Source organism: Bos mutus, chromosome 25 (genome assembly GCF_027580195.1).
Source record: "Bos mutus isolate GX-2022 chromosome 25, NWIPB_WYAK_1.1, whole genome shotgun sequence".
In the NCBI taxonomy this organism is placed as follows: domain Eukaryota; kingdom Metazoa; phylum Chordata; class Mammalia; order Artiodactyla; family Bovidae; genus Bos; species Bos mutus.
Window position 1 is genome coordinate 41,584,170 of NC_091641.1, and position 22,124 is coordinate 41,606,293.

The 22,124-nt window shown below is 55.2% G+C and overlaps 1 protein-coding gene across 1 annotated transcript in view; it reads right to left on the minus strand.

Moving 5' to 3' along the window:
• RAB11FIP3 (RAB11 family interacting protein 3) overlaps positions 1–22,124 on the minus strand; it is a 60,198-nt gene that overhangs the window by 27,017 nt on the left and 11,057 nt on the right. Inside the window, exon 2 of the mRNA XM_014482787.2 lies at positions 4,954–5,047. Coding sequence (XP_014338273.2) covers positions 4,954–5,047 — 94 coding nt within the window. The remainder of the gene's footprint in view (positions 1–4,953; positions 5,048–22,124) is intronic.

Consider the following 22,124-nt stretch of genomic DNA (forward strand, 5'->3'; position numbering starts at 1 on the left):
GCGGCAGCCCCAGGCACCCCCATGGTGTCACAGGGACAGGCACACGGGGCGGGCACGGGTAGGGCCAGAGTGGCCGTGGGAGGCATGGGCGGGAGGCCGCAGGCAGTGCAGCCCCTGGAGCCTTGGCTTCGTGCCAGCTCTGGTGGAGGGGGGGCCTGAATGGCAAGAGGGTCCTTCCTCACAGAGTTTCTGTGCTATAAGGAGAAGGTGGAGGACACGGAGCTCTGCGGTGCTCTCCAGCTCGAGAAGGAACGAGATGCCATTCTCCCTTTCCATTAGTTCATTTATTTACTTATTTATTTTAGCCGCACCGTGTGGCTTCGGGAGCTCAGGTCTCCAATCAGGGAGCGAACCTGGCCCTTGGCACCGAGAGCACAGGGTCCTACCCGTGGGACCACCAGGGAAGTCCCGGACGCCGTATTGTCCTGCGAGGGTCGGGTCAGGAGATAACGTCTGTCCAGCGTGCCAGACTCGCACGGCTTTCATTTCCCCTTTTTTTACTTTATCGTCTACAACATGTTTTATTTTATAATGAGTCTCAAGGAAACTCCATCACATCACGCTGGGTTACACTGATGTCAGCAGAGACCCCACTTCTCAGACAGGATCCCACAGCAGCGACCCTCCTGAAGGAAACGCCCTGTCCCCCGCCCCCAGCCTCTGAGCAGCCCAAGCCTGTTCCAAGGAGCAGGCACGACACCCTTGTTTCTGCAGCCGCCCTGCAGAGACATCCCGACATCATGACAAACATCTACCTGGTCTTTGTCCCCGTTCCGGCACAGAGCTCCGAGAACCCGGGATTTCCTGAGTGGAGGATGAGAGGAGCTTCTTTTGTGCATAACAAGCCCCTTCAACCTCACCTGGGTTTACACCACTCAGGTGACTCTCAGAGAATGCGGGCTGGTTGCCAGGGGACCCTACCCCCCACCCCTGACCTCTGACCTCCTGGGACAAGGAGGGAGTGGAGACACAGGTAGTCTCCCAAGGTCAGGGCTTAACCAGTCCCACCAGTGGAATGGAGCCCCCACTCACGTCCTGGACGGAGGGGGTCAGGGAATCTGGGCTGGGAGCACCCACAGGAGCCAGGAGGGTGGCACGGCCCAGACGCCCCCACGTCAGGCCCTGCCCAGCGGACGGACCCGGTGCCCCGCTGCTCACAAATCAACAGGGACCGGGCAGCAAAGCAGCTGCCAGGGCTCTGAGCCATTCTAGCAAGCATCAGCCCACGAAGGGCTGTGGGGACTTGGGCCTACGGTCAGGCCAGGGGGCAGGCAGGGCCGCCGGCACCCGCAGGGGCCTGTGCTCACTCTGGGCGGTGGCTATCGGAGAGCTGCTCCTGAGGAAAACCCACACGCAGGGCGTCGAAGCTGTGAGCACAACACAGGTGCCAGCAGTAACTGTCCACACACGCCAGGCCCGTGATGAGTGTGTGTCACGTGACCCGGACGCCCCTGAGGCCAACTGCACCAGCCAGCCCCTGACATGCCTGGGCAAGGATGCTGGGACGTCAGCACCAGCCTCCTGGGTCAGGGGACGCTCTTCTCCAGCATCTGGACCTAAGTCATCAGCCCGCAGCTAGGCTCTGAGGTCCGTGGCCTGGGGTCGCTGGACCACCTGGGGAGGGGCCCTTGGCACAGAGCAGTGACAGGACCACGGTGCCACTGCTTTCAGAGCCCTCAGGCTGAGCGGAACACTCACGCTCCCCTCGACAGCCTGGCAGAGCCGAGCGTCTACAGGTCCAGTCACTGAGGCGTACTGAGGCGTCCCCGCCAACTCAAGGCCCAGCACCCTTGGGGCTCCCGTCAGAAGAACCCAGGCACGTCCGCTGCTGCTGCTTGTGCCGTCTTCCCAAGAGAGTCACCAGCTGCGGTGGCACCTCGGAGTGTGGCGGACTGGACCCAGGGCCTGCGCTGGCCGGCCTCCAGCCCCCGGGCCCCGTGTGGAGGCCTGGTCTCCAGAGCAGGTGACCAGCAGCAGAACCACAGCAAGAGGGTTTCCATGGACCGGGGAGGGAGAGGACCGCTTCCCAGCACAAAGCTAGAAAAGGCTAGGCTGACACTGCCTGTCTTCTCACTTTCAAATGTTAAGTCTTGCTTGCACTTTCAAAAACCAAACAGAGGATCTAAAACTTTCAGAACACAGCCAGTCATGAAGCCACGGTGGACGTGGACTCAGATTCCAGAGATAGGTGCTGCCCCCGAGGTGGAGGGGATGTGAATGCAGTGGGAGTTTCTACAAGCTGGATGGGAACTCAATATGGTTCTTTATCAGTTTTCTCTACAGAACTAAAACAAGTCTCCATCAGAGCCTGGTGGGGGGACGAGCTAAGCAGTGGCCCATTTGGAACACCCTCCTCAATCTCATTCTATTCCTGAAACGAGGCCTGTGGCGAGGACAGCAAACTCCTGTGCTTTTCTGCAAAACTGGGTCAGTACATGGAGTCAGCGCTCCGTGCCGGCCACAGGCCGCACGTCTGACAGACGCGCCCACAGCCGTGGCAGCCCCGGCAGGCGCACCGGCAGGACGGCCTGGGGTGAACTCTGGCTGAACACAGGCCGGGCGAGCACACTCTCCGTCTCCCTGTGAGTTAACAATTTCAAAAGCGTCTCTGACCTGCTTTTATTCTATTTTTATTTTCACTCTCCATTCCCAACAAAAGCTAAATGATGACAGATTACCAAAGAAGCAAGGAAAAGCAGGCGGAGTTCCTTGGTGGCCCAATGGATTCTCCACGGTTCTACTGCCGGAACCCAAGTTCAACCTCTGATCGGGGAACTGAGATCCCAAAAGCCACTCAGCCAAACAAATAAAGGAACAGCAGGACCCACAGCCTGACCCGCCCAGAAGGTCCCCACAGGCAAGGACGGCGTCCCCACCAGCGCGGCCCCCGGAGGCCTGGCCCTGGCTCGCTCCGGGAGCTGAAGTGCTGGCCGCTCCCACACCTCCTGAACAGCTGGGACCACTCTGGCCGCTCCCGCCCAGTCACGGGTCTTTCAGGAGCACATTCGGACTCCTGAGGTCCAGGGTGGGGGCCTCGCAAGTCACGAGCCCCCGGGAATTCCTACAGCAGAACTTGCTCCCTTTCTCGTCACCCGTGGGCCATCAGAGCAGAGCAACAGAATCGTGGACAGGGCTCAGAGAGAGCCCCAGAGCCACACAGAAGGCTCAGGCACCGTCGCTCGCTGGCCACTGTTTGGGGCTCCTCCCTGCCCACGCAGTGGAAGCCCCAGCTGGAAGGCGTGGAGATGCCAAGCTCCTCCCAGCCCCTTTGACCCTTGGCCTGGGGAACCATGATGCATCACCCCTATCGGTAAATTACAGGACGCATCCCGCCCATAGGCGGGGCCGGTGCCCGGTGGGCAGTGGCTGCTCCTTGGTCACCCACAGTGGGCCTGAGGAGTGGACTGACCTCCCACGCGAGGCTGGGAGATGAACCGGGCCACAGGCCAAGAATGGCCAGCGGGTGCTAAGCACAGCCGAGTCCCTCAAGTCTCCCGAGCTCCAGGACGTCTGCCCTGTGCCCACAGGGCAGCGTGGTGCTGGTCTCCAGTCACCTGAGTGCTCAGCTCTTTAATCACTGCGACTACGCACACACTGGCCCCGCTGGCTGAGCCCCTCCAGAAGCAGGCTTCCCCTGCGCCGCACCTTGTTTTTCCTGGCACGAGCGACCGTTTTCTGGTGTCCCGGGCTTGACCGCATGCTCCCACCGCCTTCCCACCCCTAGACCCTCAGACGAGCTGCAAAGGCTTCTCCCGTGACCCACCAGTCCTGGAGCCGACTCCCGCCACCTTCAACTTACAGCCAACACGTCCCGTGGGAGTGAAGGCAAAAAGAAGCTGCTGGAGACAAACACCAACAGGACCACCGCCCTCTAGGACACACGACCTCCCCACTGATCCCAGGACCCCAGGGACCAAGCCCAACCAGCAGCTGCAGCCCTGTACACAGAGACTCCTCACCCCGCATGCGGGGCTCCAACGAGGGGCACGCGTGAATCTGGGCACACTGCACAGGTCCCAGAGCCCTGACAACGCGTCCCAGACTTGGACCTGATGTCACTAGGAGGTTCATTATCAGGGCCCCACACTGCAGAGACTGTTGTCCATCACCTGGGGGGGGCACTGGAGACAGACTGCTGCCACCGCCTGGGGGGGGCACTGGAGACAGACTGCTGCCACCGCCTGGGGGTGGACAGGTAAAGCACCTAGACACACAAGCGAGCACAGCTCACACCGGGGAGCCCTGACATGCAGCAGCACCTGTGGGTAGCGAGCGTTACAGGTGGGTAAAGCCGACGCTGCAGCACAGCTGACGGTGTGTTTATGAGAAGCCCACAGCGGCCAGGCTGACGTGTGCTGATGGAGACCAGCTGAGGAGGCGAGGCGGGAGGGCAGGGTCTCAGCAGGCTGGCAGGGAATTGTCCGGGGGCGGGGAAAGCTCTGGGCAGGGGTCTGCACCCCCGTGGGAGGATGTCACCATTCACAGAAGGGCTCACTGAAGATCTGTGCACTTCTCTAAAGGAGAATTTGTACCCCAAAGGAGACTTCAAACCACTACCAAACTCTGGGTAATGACACACACAGGACCCAGTGACTGGGGGAGTGCGTGGTGGTGAACTGACCTAAAACCCATCCCACTGAAACAAAGAGATGGATAGGTGGACAGGTGGACATGCGACGCTGCCTGCAGACTGCGGACAGCAAATACATGGTGGGGGGTGTTCACTGTGGGTCTTGCGATGTTTTTGTATGTTTGGTTTCCATAAAGACTTACGGGGGCAGCAGACGCATGTCCAACACCACGGATGAGTAGCTGAGCCAGGGGACCCTGGAGGGCGGGCCATGAGGGGCAAAGATGGGGGCGGGGGCCTGAAGCTCAGCAGGGGAGCTGGGGCTGGGGGTGGCTAACAGGGAGGCAGAGGGGAGGGAACGAGGAAGGGGGTGGGCAACTCACCTCCATTCCTGATCGCCTCAATCCCCCGGTAGAAGTCTTCGAAGCTAATCACTCCGAGCCCACTGGGATCCAAGTACCTCGTGAGGTCCGTCACCTGCAACAGCCAAGCGAGCAGGTTATCCGAGCTGTCACTCTGCATGTGGCCGTCCCCACGCTCAGAGGAGCAGCCAGCTTACGAGGGGCGGCACTGAGGAGTCGGGCCGTCTGGTACTCTGACAGGACTGCCAGCCACAGCTCCAGCCAGGGCCTGGGCCTCCTCTGGGCAGGCGCCGCCAACAGGGCCCAGGACCACAACCCGCAGCCCCAGACCCTGCGCGCAGGCCGCCACCGCGCTTCCTGGGTGCACTGCCGTCCCAGCACAACTGCAGCCAATCACACAGCAGAGGCCAGCGCTGCCACAGGCCTCCCAGCAGACACCTCGGTAAAGGGACCCCAGCAAGCAGACGGCGGACATCAGAAATGACAAAGAAGCAGGACGATGCACACGTGACACTCCAGAGAATGAAAGTCCCCTAAAAGAAGGCAAGTTTGTTTTGAAGTATAAACTGGATTTCATCAAAATTTAATAATTTTGCTTTTTAAAACACACCATTAGACAACACTGCCAATCAATTATCTTCCAGGAAAAATTCATCAGACAGACACTGGGACTTCCCTGGTGCTCCAGTGGTTGAGAATCTAACTTTTAATTCAGGGAACACAAGTTTGATCCCTGGTCCAGCAACTAAGATCCCACACGCCTCAGGGCAACTAAGCCGGAGGGCTGCTGCTAGAGACACGTCCACAGGCCACAGCGAGGACCCAGAGCAGCCGAAATAAACAAGACAAAACCATACTTAGGAAAAGTTCCCTAGAATTAAAAAATAGCTTTTAACGACATAATTGTTTTTTCCTTGAGATTTTACTTTATTATATTATTATTTTTATTGAAGTGGAGTTACCATGTTTCAGGTGCAGATCGAGAGAATATACTGGGTACCTACAAGTATCAACTCCCAACCCTAAATGCCTCACCTAAGACTTACTCCGGTATATTTCTTAGACTTTAAAGGAAAAGGGAAGAAACCCTTTGAATATGCAAAAAACAAGTGATTTATACTTTGGCCACCTGATGTGAAGAGCCAACTCCTTGGAAAAGACCTGATGCTGGGAAAGATTGAAGGCGGGAGGAGAAGGGGATGACAGAGGACAAGATGGTTGGATGGCATCACTGACTCAATGGACAGGAATTTGAACAAACTCCAGGAGATGGTGAAGGACAGGGAAGACAGGCATGCTGCAGTCCATGGGGTCGCAAAGAGCTGGACACAACTTAGTGTCTGAACAACTATGATCAAAGCCACACATGCCAACACTACAGGGGGTGTGACCAGCAAAACCCAATCCAGGGACCCTGACAAACAGGGGACCTGCTGTCTTCAAGAGGAGAAGACTCACTAGGAGACTCAGGAGACACACTGACCTGCCCCACCACTCGGGGACTTCTTGCATCTGACCTCTAATTTTAAAAAATTTTACTCTCATTTAAAAAATAATTACAAACTTGAATACTGACTGATCCAAGACACTGAATACAGACTGAATACTTGATGATGTTAAGGAACGGTGGTTAATCTTTACAGGTAAGACAATGGCATTTCAGTAATTTTCCCAAGTGCACTGCTTTTTGATACACACTTACTGCGCTATCCTGAGGCTAAGGCACACATGTGGTTACACGTGGGGTGGGGGTGGGGGCGGGGGCACCAGGGAGGCACCACACAGCTCTCTCTACTGAACTCTCCCAAATGAAAATAAGAAAGAAAAGGAGAAGACGAGCAAGAAAGAGAGAGGAAAGATGGGGGAGGAGAGCGTGGGAAGGCGGAGTTGGTCAGCCAGGGAGAGAGTGGACCTCGGACCACACGGGGCTGCCCGTGGACAGGGCACCCTCAGGGAGGGTGCAGGCTGGGAGGGCATCTGGTGTGCTGAACCCACCCGCCCACGCCACCACAAACACCATTCTGCACAGGGCAGGCTGGGGGCTCTGCCACGTTCAGCCTTCTCCCCCCTGTTGACCTGCAGGGCGGGGACCAGCTCGAGCCAACTGACCCGCAGCCCAGGATCCACCACCATCCCTCCACCATAGGGCCCACGTGTCCCTGAAACGGTGGCCTGGAAGTCCACTCAGCAGGTGACTTCCTGAAACCACGGAGTCTGAGTCCCCACTCAGTAGCTCACTCAGGCCTTGATGTCTGGGCAGCGCCTTGCTGGGGGCCTGAAATCCACCAGTGCCAATCTGCTTTAGGATTCCTAAGAATTTCAACCATGAAGCTACAACTGGACACAAAGTACCAAGATTTTCCTTAGGAAACATTAACCAGTGCTTTTAAAACAAATGTTAATTATTTACCATGTTAGAATAAGCCCCTGTTGAGTTGAAGCAGGCATTTTCTGAAGTCCACTTTACTTTTCTTCAAAATCTGGAGGATAAATCAATATCCATGGGGCTGATGATTTGGGGGATGGTTCCAATTCTCCAAGGCCAAAGTACTCCATTTGGAGGTTTCAGGGGAAAAAACAAAAACAGGCCTGGAAATTAAGAACCTGCCCTTTCTGCACATAAGAGACAGAAAACCAAGCCCAGCGACGTACACCCTATCCAAGCCACCCAGCACCTCCCTGGGCAAACAGACATGGGAAGCCATAGAAACATCCACAAGAGAATGCTACTTTGCACCCAGCTGTAGGCAGACAGACTGGCTCGCACGTGGTTCTTCTAACATGAGAAATTTACTGGCAAATCATACTGCTTCTGCTACAGCTGTGCAGACATGTGTGCGTGCTAAGTCCCTTCAGTCATGTCTGACTCTGTGCGACTCCATGGACTGTAGCTTGCCAAGCTCCACTGTCCATGGGATTCTCCAGGCAAGAATACTGGAGTGCTGTGCCTGTGAATGCTGTGCCTGCCTCCAGGGGATCTTCCCCACTCAGGGATCGGACCTGAGTCTCTCACGTCCCCTGAATTGGCCGGTGGGCTCTTTACCATACGCCGCCTGGGAAGCCCTATGCAGACAGAATCTCAGGAGAGGACACCAGGTCATCTTCCCCACTCACTGCTCCCTCCAGCCACAGAAGCACTGGGAAGCTCCGCCCTCTCTCCTGCCCCTCTGGTTACTGCTGTCCCTGAATCGTCACACTGACAGAACAGCCGTCTTACCAGAAGCAGCTCAACCTCAACTAACACTGACAACACTCCAGCCTGCAAAAGCAGAATCCTTCCAAGTGCACATGGAACTTCTCAAGACACAGTGCAGGCTGGACCGTAAAACAAGTTTCAGTCGATTCAGGTCTCAAGACCATTAGGGAATGTAAATCCCACTGCAACGAGGTTCACGTGTGTCTGTATGGCCAGAACGTAAGACGGCTGCACACGCACTCCAGGTGTCTGCAGGGTGTGGAGGAAGGCCGCTGCGACTGGAAAATTTCACAGCCAGTTTGGAAAACTCTGGAGATTCCTCAGGTCAGCCGACTCCTACACACCATCCAGCCATTTCACTTCTAGGTATGCTCAAGAGAAATGAGAGCAGACGAATGCACTCATACATAAAGGGTTACAGACGCCTGATGGGTGATGGCCTATGGAGACAGCCCAGATGTCCATCCACTGAGAATGACCGTAACGTCCACCCATTGAGAATGACCGTCTCTCCAGGGGCATCTCCGGAGCAGCTGCGTGCACACAGCGGCTCTCCCCGCTGCCCAGAACGCCTCTGAGCCGCCCAAGTTGCACCCGGAGGTACCTGGAGGCCACCTGCCTCTGCAGCTGGAGGGGTGACCCTAGATCACCTCTTATGAACCAACTAACCACCCCTGGTTTAAGGGGGAGGGCTTAGAAAATTCTGGAAGGGAAGCATGGTGCTGGTCTCAGATAGAAAGGTCATTCCTCATGCCCTTGAGAGGCGTCTGTGCATAGACGCGAATGCCGCAATGTCGCAAGTCGTGTCCACCGTGGACGGAGGGCGGCCACTCAGTGCCCAGCTGAAATCATCCACCGGCGGCTCCTCTCGACACACTCCAGGACAGGGGCCTCGGAAGCTGCTGCCCCTCCATCTGTCATCACCGAGGCTCTGAGAGCTCGCTGTCCGCCCAGCTCAACACCAAGAGGATCTTCCTGGTGTGGGAGGTGGGGGTCACGGAGGTCGGGCTCCGGGGCAGGGGTACCTCCAGCTGCTTCAGGGGACGCAGCCGTCCTGACCACATTGTATCTGTTAACAGCTTTACAGACATACAATTCACCAACTTAAAGGGTACAATTCAGTGGTTTCTAGTATATCCATAGAGCTGTCTCTGTGTAATTTTAAAGACAGTAAAATATTAAAACGCATGTGAGAACACTCGGGAAAACAGTCGACCTTTATACAAACATGCTGAAAAGATACAACCATTTACAGGCGTAGCAGAGGATACATCTGCTCCTCTCATGCACCCCGTTAATCAGGGCGAAGAGGGGGCACCACTGGAAACAAAGGCCTCCCATTCAACCCTGCATATCAGCCCCCAGGAGCGGTGCTGTGGGCCCCCCAAGAGGCTACCAAAGGGTCCCCCACTCGGCTCTCCTCTGACCAGGGACGACCAGGCCCTGCTCCCGGCCATGTGAGGGGCAGCGTGCCCTCTGGCCTAACCGGCAGCTCTCTGCACAAAACAGAAGGGGAGGCGTCATTCCTTACAGGACACCTCTGGACCCCTAATCCAGGCCCGAGACTAAGGAGGTGGAGAAGCAACGGACAGTTATCAGGCGCAGGTGTGCACAGGTACACAGCTTGGAGGCACAGGGCTGTACGCTGGGGCCGGGCAGACCTGCCTCCCTCCCGCCCGCCCACCCTACTCTGTCCAGAGGCCCCTGTCTCTGTTCTCCCCACAGTTTATTTTGGGGGTCACTGCCTTCATGTGAAACTAGTGTGCTCCTGGAGGCACTTCCTGGCTTGTCAGGTGTACACGCTGCACCTCAGCCTCCTGTGGTCAAAAAATGTGAATGCCACACCGCCGGCCCCACCCCAAGTCCAGCCAGGCCCTCTGCAGCGCTCACATCCGGGACAATGTCAATATTTCCCGCTCTCCAGACGCGTTTCAACGGCCCCACTGCCTTCCGTACCTAATCTCCTCCCCACTTAGTCTCCTCGGTTCCCTGCCTCCAGCGTCTGCACACCTACTGCTCCGTCAGATCCCCAGGCCCGCCCGCACCTCGGTCTCCTCGGGTCCCCTCGCCCGCGCCCTCATCTCAGCGCCCCTCACCTCAGGGCGGCGCGAGCAGGGTGTGCGGTGCACCCGGAGCCCCCGCCCCTCACCCTCAGCAGCCTGCCTGCCCTAACGCTTTGGGCGGAGGCTGTTCTCACCTCCTGCTCTCTGCTGACAGGATGCACCGAGCTGGCTAGGGACACTTTCCACTCACAGGAAGAGCCTGCCACCTGGAGGCGGTCCGTGTGCTCAGCCTGGCTCCTCAGGTCCAACAACACCAGTCAGTCCCGCGGACCCTTCCCTCTCCCCTCACCTTTCATCTCCTAGTCTCTTTGCCTTTTGAAGAACCTTCTGCCAGGTATTCTTGACTTGATCTTTGCTTCTAATTTCTTACTAAAAAAAAAAACGCTTTTATTCCATTTTTAACTTCGGAGGGTGTGTTCCAGTTCTCTGAATGCGATACTTTATTTAATCTGACAATATAACTCGTGTCATTTTCCAAGTTTTCTTCTGCTCTTTGCACTGACCCTATTCCCTTCAGGAGCCTTCTGCTTTTCTGTTCTTGGTCTCTGAGTCCTTGACCATCCGTTTATACATAAAAATGGTCACTAAAGAGCCAACAAGCCAGAGTGGCTCAGTGAGGGGCCTGAACACAGGTGCCCCGGGCAGAGACCTGGCTCCAGGACCGCACACTGTGGGGACAGGGTCCTGAGAGGGCTTGGGAATGCAATGCGACAGTCCCATGCGTTCCCTGTTGCAGGCAGCTAGCCACAAGAAGGAAGCCGCTGGGTGGTGAGGGCCACGTGGCTGGACCTGAGGGTGGCCGCTGGGACCCAAGCACGTGGCTGGACCTGAGGGTGGCCGCTGGGACCCAAGGCCACTGCCTGCCAACTACCTGCCAACTGCTGGGGATCTCAGCCCCACAGCCACCAGGAACTGGACTGTGCCCACCGTGAACGAGCATGGTGGAGGACGCCAAGCCCCAGGGCAAGGCTGGGCAGAGGGCATGGCTGGGCAGAGCCCAGGTAGAGGCCACGGGGCTTGCAGGGTCGAGCCAGCGCACAGGGCGCCTCGGGGCGCTCAGGGATGGCCAGGGCGAGTGAGGGGCCCGTGCCAGGAAGGAGGCCAGGGCCCTCCTTCTCCTCCTCAGGAGAGCTCTGAGCACGAGGGCCGCGGCATTTGCCAGGACAGTGCCGTCTGAGCCACAGTCCCGGCAGAGCCACAGGTGAGCCCAAGACCTGGCGGGACGCTGAATGCGTCCTGACCACAGAGCCAGCCGGGTGCAGGGTGGACCAGATGTCGGGTGAGAGACAGAGGTTCTGGCCTGAGTCACTGGACGGCGGGGACTATTACTAAGCTGGGGACACCGCGGTGGCATGAGTCTGAGACATCCGTCTGACATCCTGGCACGCGCCCAGGCCCAGGAGGCGACCAGGCTACAGCTGAAGGGGTCTCGTCAGCAAGTGGACACTGGAGGGAAGAGGAAGGGGAGCAGCCCTGGCCTCCAGCCCGGGTAAGGACTCACAGGAGCAGAAGCTGCACAGAACTTCAGGCCGCGCAGGGCAGCTCAGGTAACAAAGGATCACCGAGCCGCGGAACTGGAACCAGTGCAGCGGGGCAGATTCTGTGGCTGCGCCCACACTGACCTGGGAACAGCGGCTTCACAGAGCCGTCACTTTCCACAGGCATTTCCTGCTCCCACTCCTCCACCTTCAGAAGGGCAGCGACAGGACGCTCTCACAAGCCTCCAGCTGTGACAGAACCCACATGACAGGAGGCTCCCAGGTGGCTCAGTGGTAAAGAACCTGCCTGCCAGTGCAGGAGACTTAAGAGACATGGGTTCGATCCCTGGGTCAGGAAGATCCAGGAGGAGGGCATGGCAACCCGCTCCAGTATTCTTGCTTGGAGAATCACATGGACAAAGGAGCCTGGCAGGTCACAAAGAGTTGGACACGACTAAAGTGACTTAACACGCATGCATGTCTGCACATCTGTAGCAGAAACAATATGATTTGCTAGTAAATTTCTCCTCTCCCCACACTGGGGGTTTCTACCTGAGCCCCCGACTCCTACAGGAGAACACATTCCCGGAGAGGCTTCCAGGCGCACTCGTCCTGTGGACCAGGCTGCCCGTCCACCATGGAGCCTGTACCCAGCCCAGGATGGTGCACCGCTGGGAGGAAGTGGACAAGTGTCGAGGAGAAGCCAGGCTCTGCTCTGAGGCCCTCGGCTCTCCTGGCAGAACCATTTCCCTGTGGGAAACCCAGCACAGGGGCCGACGGTCACGGGGACTCGGGCCTCTGGTCCAGCACCTGACAGGGACAAGGCCTCCAGCATGCACTCCCCATCCCCAGACCAGCCCAGGGACAGCCATGCCCATGCAGGCTGCGGTGGGGTCTCAGTAGTCCTGTTCTGTTTTGAGATTTCTTTAAACCTAAAAGTGACTCCTAGACTGTGACCTGACCGAGGAGAAGTCTTGAAAGGACTGAAAAACTCCAGGAGCTCTAAAATGCTGGCCATTAAGTCTTGGAGCTGAAAAAAGCTAACTGTAGAACTGGCCTAATGGCCATGATTACCATGATTATCACAGTTTTTTTTTTTTTTTAATTATCAAGAGATCATTCGACTAAGTCAGCACAAAATGAAATTCTTCAGGCTCTCCTTCTGTCCACTATCATCCAGTTCACTTCTGTCTTCATCTTCAGCACTTTGCTCTTTAAACGCAGAATGCTAAACCAAAACAAAGACAGTATTTATCCCTTAAAGATACAGACTGATGGGTCCATCTGAAACAAGTTAAGAAGAGCTAATACTACAAAACCAAGGAACTCTACAGACGTAAACTCATAACATTTTACAGCTCCACAGGCGCCCACATCACGGGTTAAGGAACAGAGGCCAGCCAGCCCTCACTGTGACACAGAGGACACACTCCAAAGACAAAACTACTGTCATTAACACTTTCAGTAAGAGAAACATCAGGTCAGATATACTTCTGCGGTGAAACTATGCTGATACACCACTGTTCCTACATCAGATTGGTAATACTTGTTTAGAAGATACTGTAAAAAAAAAATCTAAAAAATAGTTTAAGATATATACACGTCTCCCCAGCGATTCCATTCTTAAGACTTTAAACTTAAAGACATAACAAAGACTGCACAGGAAGATTCAGCTAGGAGAAAGCTTATAAAAGCAGAAAAATGAAAACCTAAAATACTAAAGACAGGATTAATCGAATAAGTTTAGAACATTCAATCATGTGGTCAAAAAATAGGCACTAAAACCACGTTGGAAGCAAGTCTACTGACACTGAGATTCCGATAAAACAGACTGACTTAAAATTGTAAGTCAATTGTGACTCTGGTTTTATTAGTATTTCTCTCTCTCATAGAAACAATGATTTAAAGCCTGGAAGGTTGAAATGATTCACAACGCCAGATAGGATTTTTGTTTTCTCCTTTATTTGCATGTTTTCATTTATGTAAATGAACATTATCTTGCTTTAAGGGCAATACCAACCTGAGAACAGGTTCTTGCTTCAGGCGTCACAAATGCGAAGACCCCTCCCACGAGAAAGTTCTCAGTGCGAAAGAGAAAACCAAATGTTCCTCCAAATGGGGATTAAGGCCCAAGAAGCAGTGCTTCTCTCAAAACTCCTCAGAGGGCAGGCTCCTCGAAGGCGGTTTTTAAAAATAAAATCACCGAGAGGAACATGTCTGGCGACTGAGGCCCTTCTCTCCTCACCAGCCAGTGAATCAACGGTGATAAGGACAGACTGTCTCATAAAAGGGCCTTTTGTTTGCCACAGCAAAAAGTCAGTCCCGGATTTTAGTAAAGTAGACCAACCCACCCAGCTTCATTCCAGCTTTAATTCAAGCTGGAATGCAACACAACCGCAAATGAGCGGAAAAAGGAGAGGGGCGAAGGAGGGCGGAGGGGGCGGCCCCTGCCCCAGCCTGAGAAGCAGTGGTGGAGCCCAGAGGGTCCCTCCAGCCCCACAGACGCAGCCAGAAGCACAGCCCTGTGCTCGCCCTGCTTCAGCCTCGGCTGCTCCCCGACGGCCCAGCAAGGGGTCTCCTCCCGACTGCCTGGGCGCTGTCCCGGGAAAGCAGGGCTGGCCAGGAGGACCGGGCACTCCTGCACCACGCGGGCGGCTGCGGCTTCTCGGCGGACAGCGGGGCCTCCACACGAAAAAGAGCGACAAAGACTCCCGGGGGTAACCGGTTTAATTCAAACTGGGTGCCCCTCAGTGTCTCCCTGAGCGCCCCTCACTCTGACCCGGCCTGGGCAAGCACACTGGCCAACAGAGGGGCAGAGGCCGGTGGGCCTGGGGGGACGATGGAAGGATGGGGGCTCGGCTGGCTGGCAGCACGGACAAGCCGGGGCGCAGGACGCTGCAGAGGGTCATCCGCCAGGGCCATTCCCGCGAGGTGACGCCCCGGACTCAATCCTGGAGCTGGGCTCTGGGACGGGCTTCTACCTGCTGACCCCTCAGACCTCCCCTACAGCCCGGCCTGACACCCAAGGGCACGGCTGTACCCTTCAGTGGGGGCGGGCACATCTCTGCCCCCAGCGGCCTCTTCTCACCCCCGCCTCCCCCACTCCACCCCTCGAGCACCACGGGGTCCATGGCCTGGCCCACCGTGGGCCTCCCCATCCACCCTTGTCCTCTGCACCCCCAACCACCTTCTGGACGCGCCAGTCTCATTCCCGACCCTGCTCACATAAACTCCCTGGCACCTCCCCCCAACCCTCGTGCCCGCACTAAAGGCATCTCAAAGTGGCTGCAGCCCCTCGAGCCCCGGCCCAGCCCCCTTCACGGTCGCGGCTCCGCGTCCCCTCAAGCACCCCCCATCCTCCCGCGCAGGCCTCTCCCTGGGCTAGGCTCCAACAGGAACGCTCCCCTCTCGACCCTTCACCTCACAACAAAGGTCACCTCAAAAGAAGAAAAGAGCAAGCAAGAATAAACCGGGGCTTCCCTGGTGGCTCAGGCGGTAAAGAATCCACCTGCCAATGCAGAAGATGCAGGTTCGATCCCTGATCTGAGACGATCCCACATGCCGTGGAGCAACTGAGCCAATGCGCTGCGACTACTGAAGCCGCTGCAGTGAGAAGCCTGTGCATCGCACCTGCAGAGCAGCCGCCCTCCCTGCCCCTGGTCAGGACCACACCTGACCTAGTCACTGCTCACAGCACCTGTGGACAGGCAACGCCAGACCCTCCCCTGGACAGAGGCCTGGAGCAGGTGGGTGTCTCGCCAGGCCCCAGCCTCTGGCCTCCACACCCCCTCTTCACACCCCCGCCCCCGGGAGCCTCAACCCTGCTGCTTTCCTGAGGTCTCATGCATGACTCCCTCTGGCCACCATCGCCCGCAGGGATGTCCTGGAGAAACAGGGAGGCGTTTCCGGAAGCACAGCCAGGGACCGTCTGCTCCTCCCTTCGGGACCTGCTCTGGACCCTACGGCAGAGCCCTGGAATACACAGCGAGCCCAGGTGAACCTCCTCAACTACGGCAGAGCCCTGGAATACACAGCAAGCCCAGGTGAAACTCCTCAACTACGGCAGAGCCCTGGAATACACAGCGAGCCCGGGTGAACCTCCTCAACTACGGCAGAGCCCTGGAATACACAGCGAGCCCGGGTGAACCTCCTCAACTACGGCAGAGCCCTGGAATACACAGCAAGCCCGGGTGAACCTCCTCAAATGGCTGCGACTCCAAGCGCAAAGTAGGAACCTCCACTTTGCCAGCACAAAACTCGGTCTCCTTTAGGAGTCAGGTACACGCAAAGTGAACTTGGTGGCTGGGGGTACGGTGGCTTCTCTCCCAAACGTCACTGACCACAGCACAGCAACACAGTGGAATCTTCTAAGCTGCCAAGAGCCCAAGGTCATGTTTATGGACTTTGTCAACACATGGAGACTTTCACACACATACGAAACACAGGTGAGAAAGGCTAAACCAAATCACCTGCTGACCTAGATTAGAAAAAGCAAGAGAGTTCCAGAAAAACATCTATTTCTGCTTTATTGACTATGCTAAAGCCTTTGACTGTGTGGATCACAATAAACTGTGGGAAATTCTGAAAGAGATGGGAATACAAGACCACCTGACCTGCCTCTTGAGAAATCTGTATGCAGGTCAGGAAGCAACAATTAGAACTGGACATGGAACAACAGAATGGTTCCAAATAGGAAAAGGAGTACGTCAAGGCTGTGTATTGTCACCCTGCTTATTTAACTTACATGCAGAGTACATCATGAGAAACGCTGGGCTGGAAGAAGCACAAGCTGGAATCAAGATTGCCGGGAGAAATATCAGTAACCTCAGATATGCAGATGACACCATCCTTATGGCAAAAAGTGAAGAGGAACTAAAAAGCCTCTTGATGAAAGTGAAAGAGGAGAGTGAAAAGATTGGCTTAAAGCTCAACATTCAGAAAACGAAGATCACGGCATCCGGTCCCATCACTTCATGGGAAATAGATGGGGAAACAGTGGAAACAGTGTCAGACTTTATTTTTTTGGGCTCCAAAATCACTGCAGATGGTGACTGCAGCCATGAAATTAAAAGACGCTTATTCCTTGGAAGAAAAGTTACGACCAACCTAGATAACATATTCAAAAGCAGAGACATTACTTTGCCAACAAAGGTCCAGCTAATCAAGGCTATGGTTTTTCCTGTGGTCATGTATGGATGTGAGAGTTGGACTGTGAAGAAGGCTGAGGGCCGAAGAATTGATGCTTTTGAACTGTGGTGTTGGAGAAGACTCTTGAGAGTCCCTTGGACTGCAAGGAGATCCAACCAGTCCATTCTGAAGGAGATCAGCCCTGGGATTTCTTTGGAAGGAATGATGCGAAAGCTGAAACTCCAGTACTTTGGCCACCTGATGGGAAGAGTTGACTCATTGGAAAAGACTCTGATGCTGGGAGGGATTGGGGGCAGGAGGAGAAGGGGACGACAGAGGATGAGATGGCTGGATGGCATCACTGACTCGATGGACGTGAGTCTGAGTGAACTCCGGGAGTTGGTGATGGACAGGGAGGCCTGGCGTGCTGCGATTCATGGGGTCGCAAAGAGTCGGACACGACTGAGCGACTGAACTGAACTGAACTGAACCCTCACACCCCACTCCGCCCTGGTCACTGGATGGCAGCAGAGCAGACAGAAAGGCCGGTGCCTGAGCCGTCCTGCCAGGCGCACGAAGGAGAGAGAGGGGCTAAGCGGAGTTAAACAGGGACGCGTGAGCTCCTCTCCCTCCCTCCTGAGGTCCAGGGAACTCAGGCTCCAGAGGAGAGGTCCCAGGGCTCGGCAAGACGCACAGGGGCCAGCAAGCAGGAGCTCACAGTGGAGGACACAGACACGCTAGGCAGCGGAGCGGGTGCCGGACGGCCCAGCGCCATGCGTCATCCCCGAGAAGCGAAGCCTGGTCCAGAGTCTGCCTGGGGAGCCCAGGCCTGGGCGCCAACTCGGGAGACGCAACCACAGTTGCTCCAGGAGGTGGGAAGTGAGCCCCCCAGAGCTCCAAGGGGTGAGCAGACAGTGAGGTCCAAGCAAACAAGCCAGACAGGATGGTGGACAGGTGTGCCGAAAACTAAGCAAAGGACCACTAACTCCAGGAAAAGCAAAAAGGTGCGTCAGAAGGGAGGTGCGGTCACAGCTCACAATCGGGCCAGCCGTGGGAAACGCCTGTAGTCAAGATAAGACAAAGCCAGATGGCCACTCAGGAAGGCTGCGGGTAACTGCACTGACGAGAGTGGGGCAGACAGAGGGAAATGTGTGGGTATACCTCCCGCAAGGAGACATCGATGAAAAGAACCTGGAATGGGGAAACAGCACTGTAGAGTGAATGGTGAGGAGCGGGCGCGGGGCAGGGGTGGGGGTAGGAGAGCACGGGACACAGCACAGCAGCACAGAACAGTCAAACGGAAACATGGAATTAAAGTAAGGACCAAACACACGCAGCAGGCTGCACCGAGGGCAGCGGGCACGTGTCAGGAGGAGCGGGCCACGTGGACGGACCTCTCTGCCGGCGTCCTGCCTCTGGGCTCTGCTACCAGACGGAGCAGCAAGGGTGGAGGGCAGCCCTGAAGCCTCCCCAGTGCACCCCAGGTAGACACGGGGGAAACCAGTGTCGGGATAAACTCAGCAGGGAGGAAAAGAGGGAGGTTAAGATATGCCTGGGGGGGGTGGTCTTTTAGGGAGGCAAGTATTTTCAGAACCCCCAGGAGGTGGCTCTGCAAACATGACCCCAAGACCAGGCCCGGCAGCACCGCCAGGAACGTGTGCAGGGCGGGCTGCTCAGACCAGACCGAGCAGACGCCGGGGGGCCCAGCAGCCTAGGTCCACAGGACCTACCGGTGACTCTGAGAGTGTAAACCCGGCCACCAGGCCACAACACAGCCATTTCAGGAGCGCAGGTGAGACAGCTGTTCTCAGCCAGGGATCCAGAGGCCGCAGGACCCCAGGGTCTGAGAAGGGAGGCAGTCTCAACACTCTGGGACGTCCCTTCCTTTCACCCCTCACACTTTCTCTGAAATGGGCCGCGGAGTTTTCCAGCAGCTACATGACATGACAGACGGCTCACAGAAGCGGATATTAAAGAAACCAGCTCTCTTCAATCAAGCCAGACATTTAGGAGACTTGCCCCAATGTTAAACAATGCCACTCTCTCACTATTTTAGAAAGCAGTCTTTTTTCCAAAATATGTCAGTAATGCGAACATGTAATGGATTATTTTTCAATGAATTAATAAAAAGACAGTTTTTGGGGGGTTTTTTTTAGGTTCAGTTTCTAATACAGCAAAGACCAATAGAAATAACCCGCACAAACAAAGGCTCTTTGGTACTGACTAACACCGAACAACACGCAGGGGCTGAGACAACTGATGCGTCAGTGGTCTAAGGCGTCAACAGCCTACACACACACACACACACACACACACACACACACACACGGAGACTCCTGACCATCACTTAAGGTCACAACACACACTGTACACCTTTCAAGGCTTCCTACACCGCCAGCAATGAGAACAGGCAACTCTGTGGCTTAAACCAGCCCCACCAAGTCCATTTCGCTGCGCTGTGTTGATACCTAAACCCAGAGTGAGCGAGCCTCAGCACTGCCTCGCACAGCTCCCGTCGTGCGTACACACACGCTCCACAGCAGCACCAGCCATTTCCACAACAAGACAAAACACAAAGCAGAAAATACATAAACTACCCCAAAACAGAAGTTATTTTCGGGTCCCTGAGAATTTCTAAGCTCCTCCCACACAGGTGTGCAAACATGGGTTGACCCCACTGGGCACTGTCACTAGAGAGCAGAAGGGGCTCTCTCTGAGGGAACCTGTGGGTGAACAAGATGTTCGCGTCCCTTTGGGGAGTGGAATCTCTTGATAAATAAGAATATGGGGGACTTCCCTGGCGCTCCAGTGGCTAAGAATCCGCCTTCCAGTGTTGGGGACGTGGGTCTGATCCCCGATTGGGCAACTAAGCCTGCGGTTGCAACAACTGAAGCCCGCGTGCTCTACAGCCGTGCCCCGCCCATACACCAGCAGAAGGCACCCCCGGGTGCTGCAGCCAAGACCCAGCACAGCCCAGGTGGTGCCACGGTGAGAGCACGCCTGCCAGTGCAGGGGATGCAGGTTCAGCACCTGGATCGGGAAGATCCCCTGGAAGAGGAAATGGCAAGCACTCCAGTATTCTCGCCCGGAGGTCTCTACAGACAGGAGCCTTGAAGGTCGTAGTCCATTAGGTTGCAGAGAGTCAGACATGACTGAGTTGCTGAGCACACACACATATATATATGCGACTTTATCATACAGCTATTCCTAGTTTAAAAGGAATTTTAGTTTCCCATTTCTTTCTTTTAATTCACCTGGCTGCGTCAGGCCTTCGTTGCCACATGCAGAGTCTTTTAGTCCTGGCATTCAAACTCTCAGGTGGAACAGATAAGATCTTAGCTCCCCAAACAGGGATCGAATCCAGGCTCCCTGCCCTGGGCGTGCAGACCCCCAGGGATGTCCCTTAATTTCCCATTTCAACCACTGTATCAAAGAGAGGTGTCACCTGATACCCCGTGTACTCGACAAGCCAACAAGTGACAGAATGGGGGCTGAGTCAGGAAGAAGGAAAACCTGTCTGCACAGGTATAATGTTCCTTCCACTTGTTTGGAAATTCAGGAGTTTTTGGTTTCTTTTTGTTGCTTGTTTTAAGGATTGGTAAAAGCCACACAATCGAACTTTCCCACAAGATGAAGTATAGGTTATCATCAATGAACTTCCCATACTGTATTTTTCGTTTTTAGTTTGCAATATGCCAAGCTGGTTGAAAAAGTTCAAGTAACACCTGCACCCCCTCCCCAGAGTCAGCAGTGACTGGCGTCTTCTCACGGTTGCTCTCCGTCTCTTTCTACACACCTGTGCTCTTCCTGTGGCACCACTGAAAGTCGGCCCCAGACATCCAGACACCCGCCTGGTTATTTCCGCCTGTACCTCCTGGCAACAGGGACCCTTCTCCCCCACAATTCAACACTATTATGACCCCAAGGAATTGAGCACTGTTACTAGCAAGTGTTACATCTAGACTCAAACTTTCCCAATCGTCCCAGTAATGGCCTTTCTGTTTTTATTTTCTTTTACTCCAGCATGCAGTCAATGACAGGCTTTATGGTCATGACCCCTTAGTCTTCTCCAACCCAGTTCTCCCTGTTTAGGACATCTTGTCTAGAACGCTGACACTTGAAGGGTCCAGGCAGCTGTCCTGTGGGCTTCCCTGGTGGCTCAGAGGTAAAGAATCCACCTGCGGTGCAGGAGACACAAGACACATGGGTTCAATCCTTGGGTCGGAAAGATCCCCTGGAGAAGGAAATGATGACCCACTCCAGTATTCTTGGCTTGAGAATCACACAGAGAGAGGAGCCTGCTGGGCTACTGGTCATGGGGTCGTGAAGAGTCGGACACGACTGACTGTAGCATAAGCCGCTGTCATGTAGATGCCCTATACTATGGCTCTGATTCTTTCTCATTACTTGACTCAGTTCAAACATTTCTGGCAAGAATGCTGTCCCTCCCACTGGTCCCATGGAGGGGCACACAGTCTAAGCAGGTCTGAGTTTGACTGTCTGCTCAAGGCGGAGGGGCTGGACTCCTCCAGTGTAAAGAACTCTCTCCCCTCTGTGAGCAGTCATCCCTGCAGACAGTTCAGTCTGTGTGATGATTTACCCTCCCCCCACCAGCCAATCGCTCACACGATGCTTTCTGACAACCACCGATGATCTTGCCTGAATCGGCTATTCCCTTGGTGAATGTCTAATCTTCCAGACTCTACCTGAACTGGCAGTTGTCCATAAGAAGCCCCATGCACCCCTCTGGAGCACCCCTGTGACATTCACTCGCTGTGCCGTGGACTCCCTAAATTCACTGTATCCATTATTGTCATTCTTTTCTGTGCTCGAAATGCCCAGATCTGTCCATTAGGAACCCATTCAGGCTGCTCTTTTTCTGACACGTCCCCATCAATTTTTGATCACTTCCTTGGTTTCTGGTACAAGATAATCCAGTCTTACACTGAAATTCCCCTGCCCAGAATCTGGAATACTTTATTTCTCCAAGGATCCCAGATCCCCTTAGTGAAAAATGGTGTTTGGCAGCCAGGATCTAGGGAGCAGACGTACTCAGTCCTCCTGGGGTGTCACTGCCCCAGGCCCTCTCAGGAGCGTGTGTTCACCACGCACTCACACTGATACCTCCAATCTGGATCCTCAGACATCAGTCCTTCCCACCACGTTTCACTTCCTTTCTCCCAGAAAACCCTGGCTCCCAACACCAGGACAGGTGCTCACTTGCTCCACCCTAAAACACGGCCCGAGTCAGTTCAGAACTACCCGGACCTGTCAACAACTAACCTAATTTGTAGTATGTTTCTCCGTCATTCTTTCTTTCTTCTGACT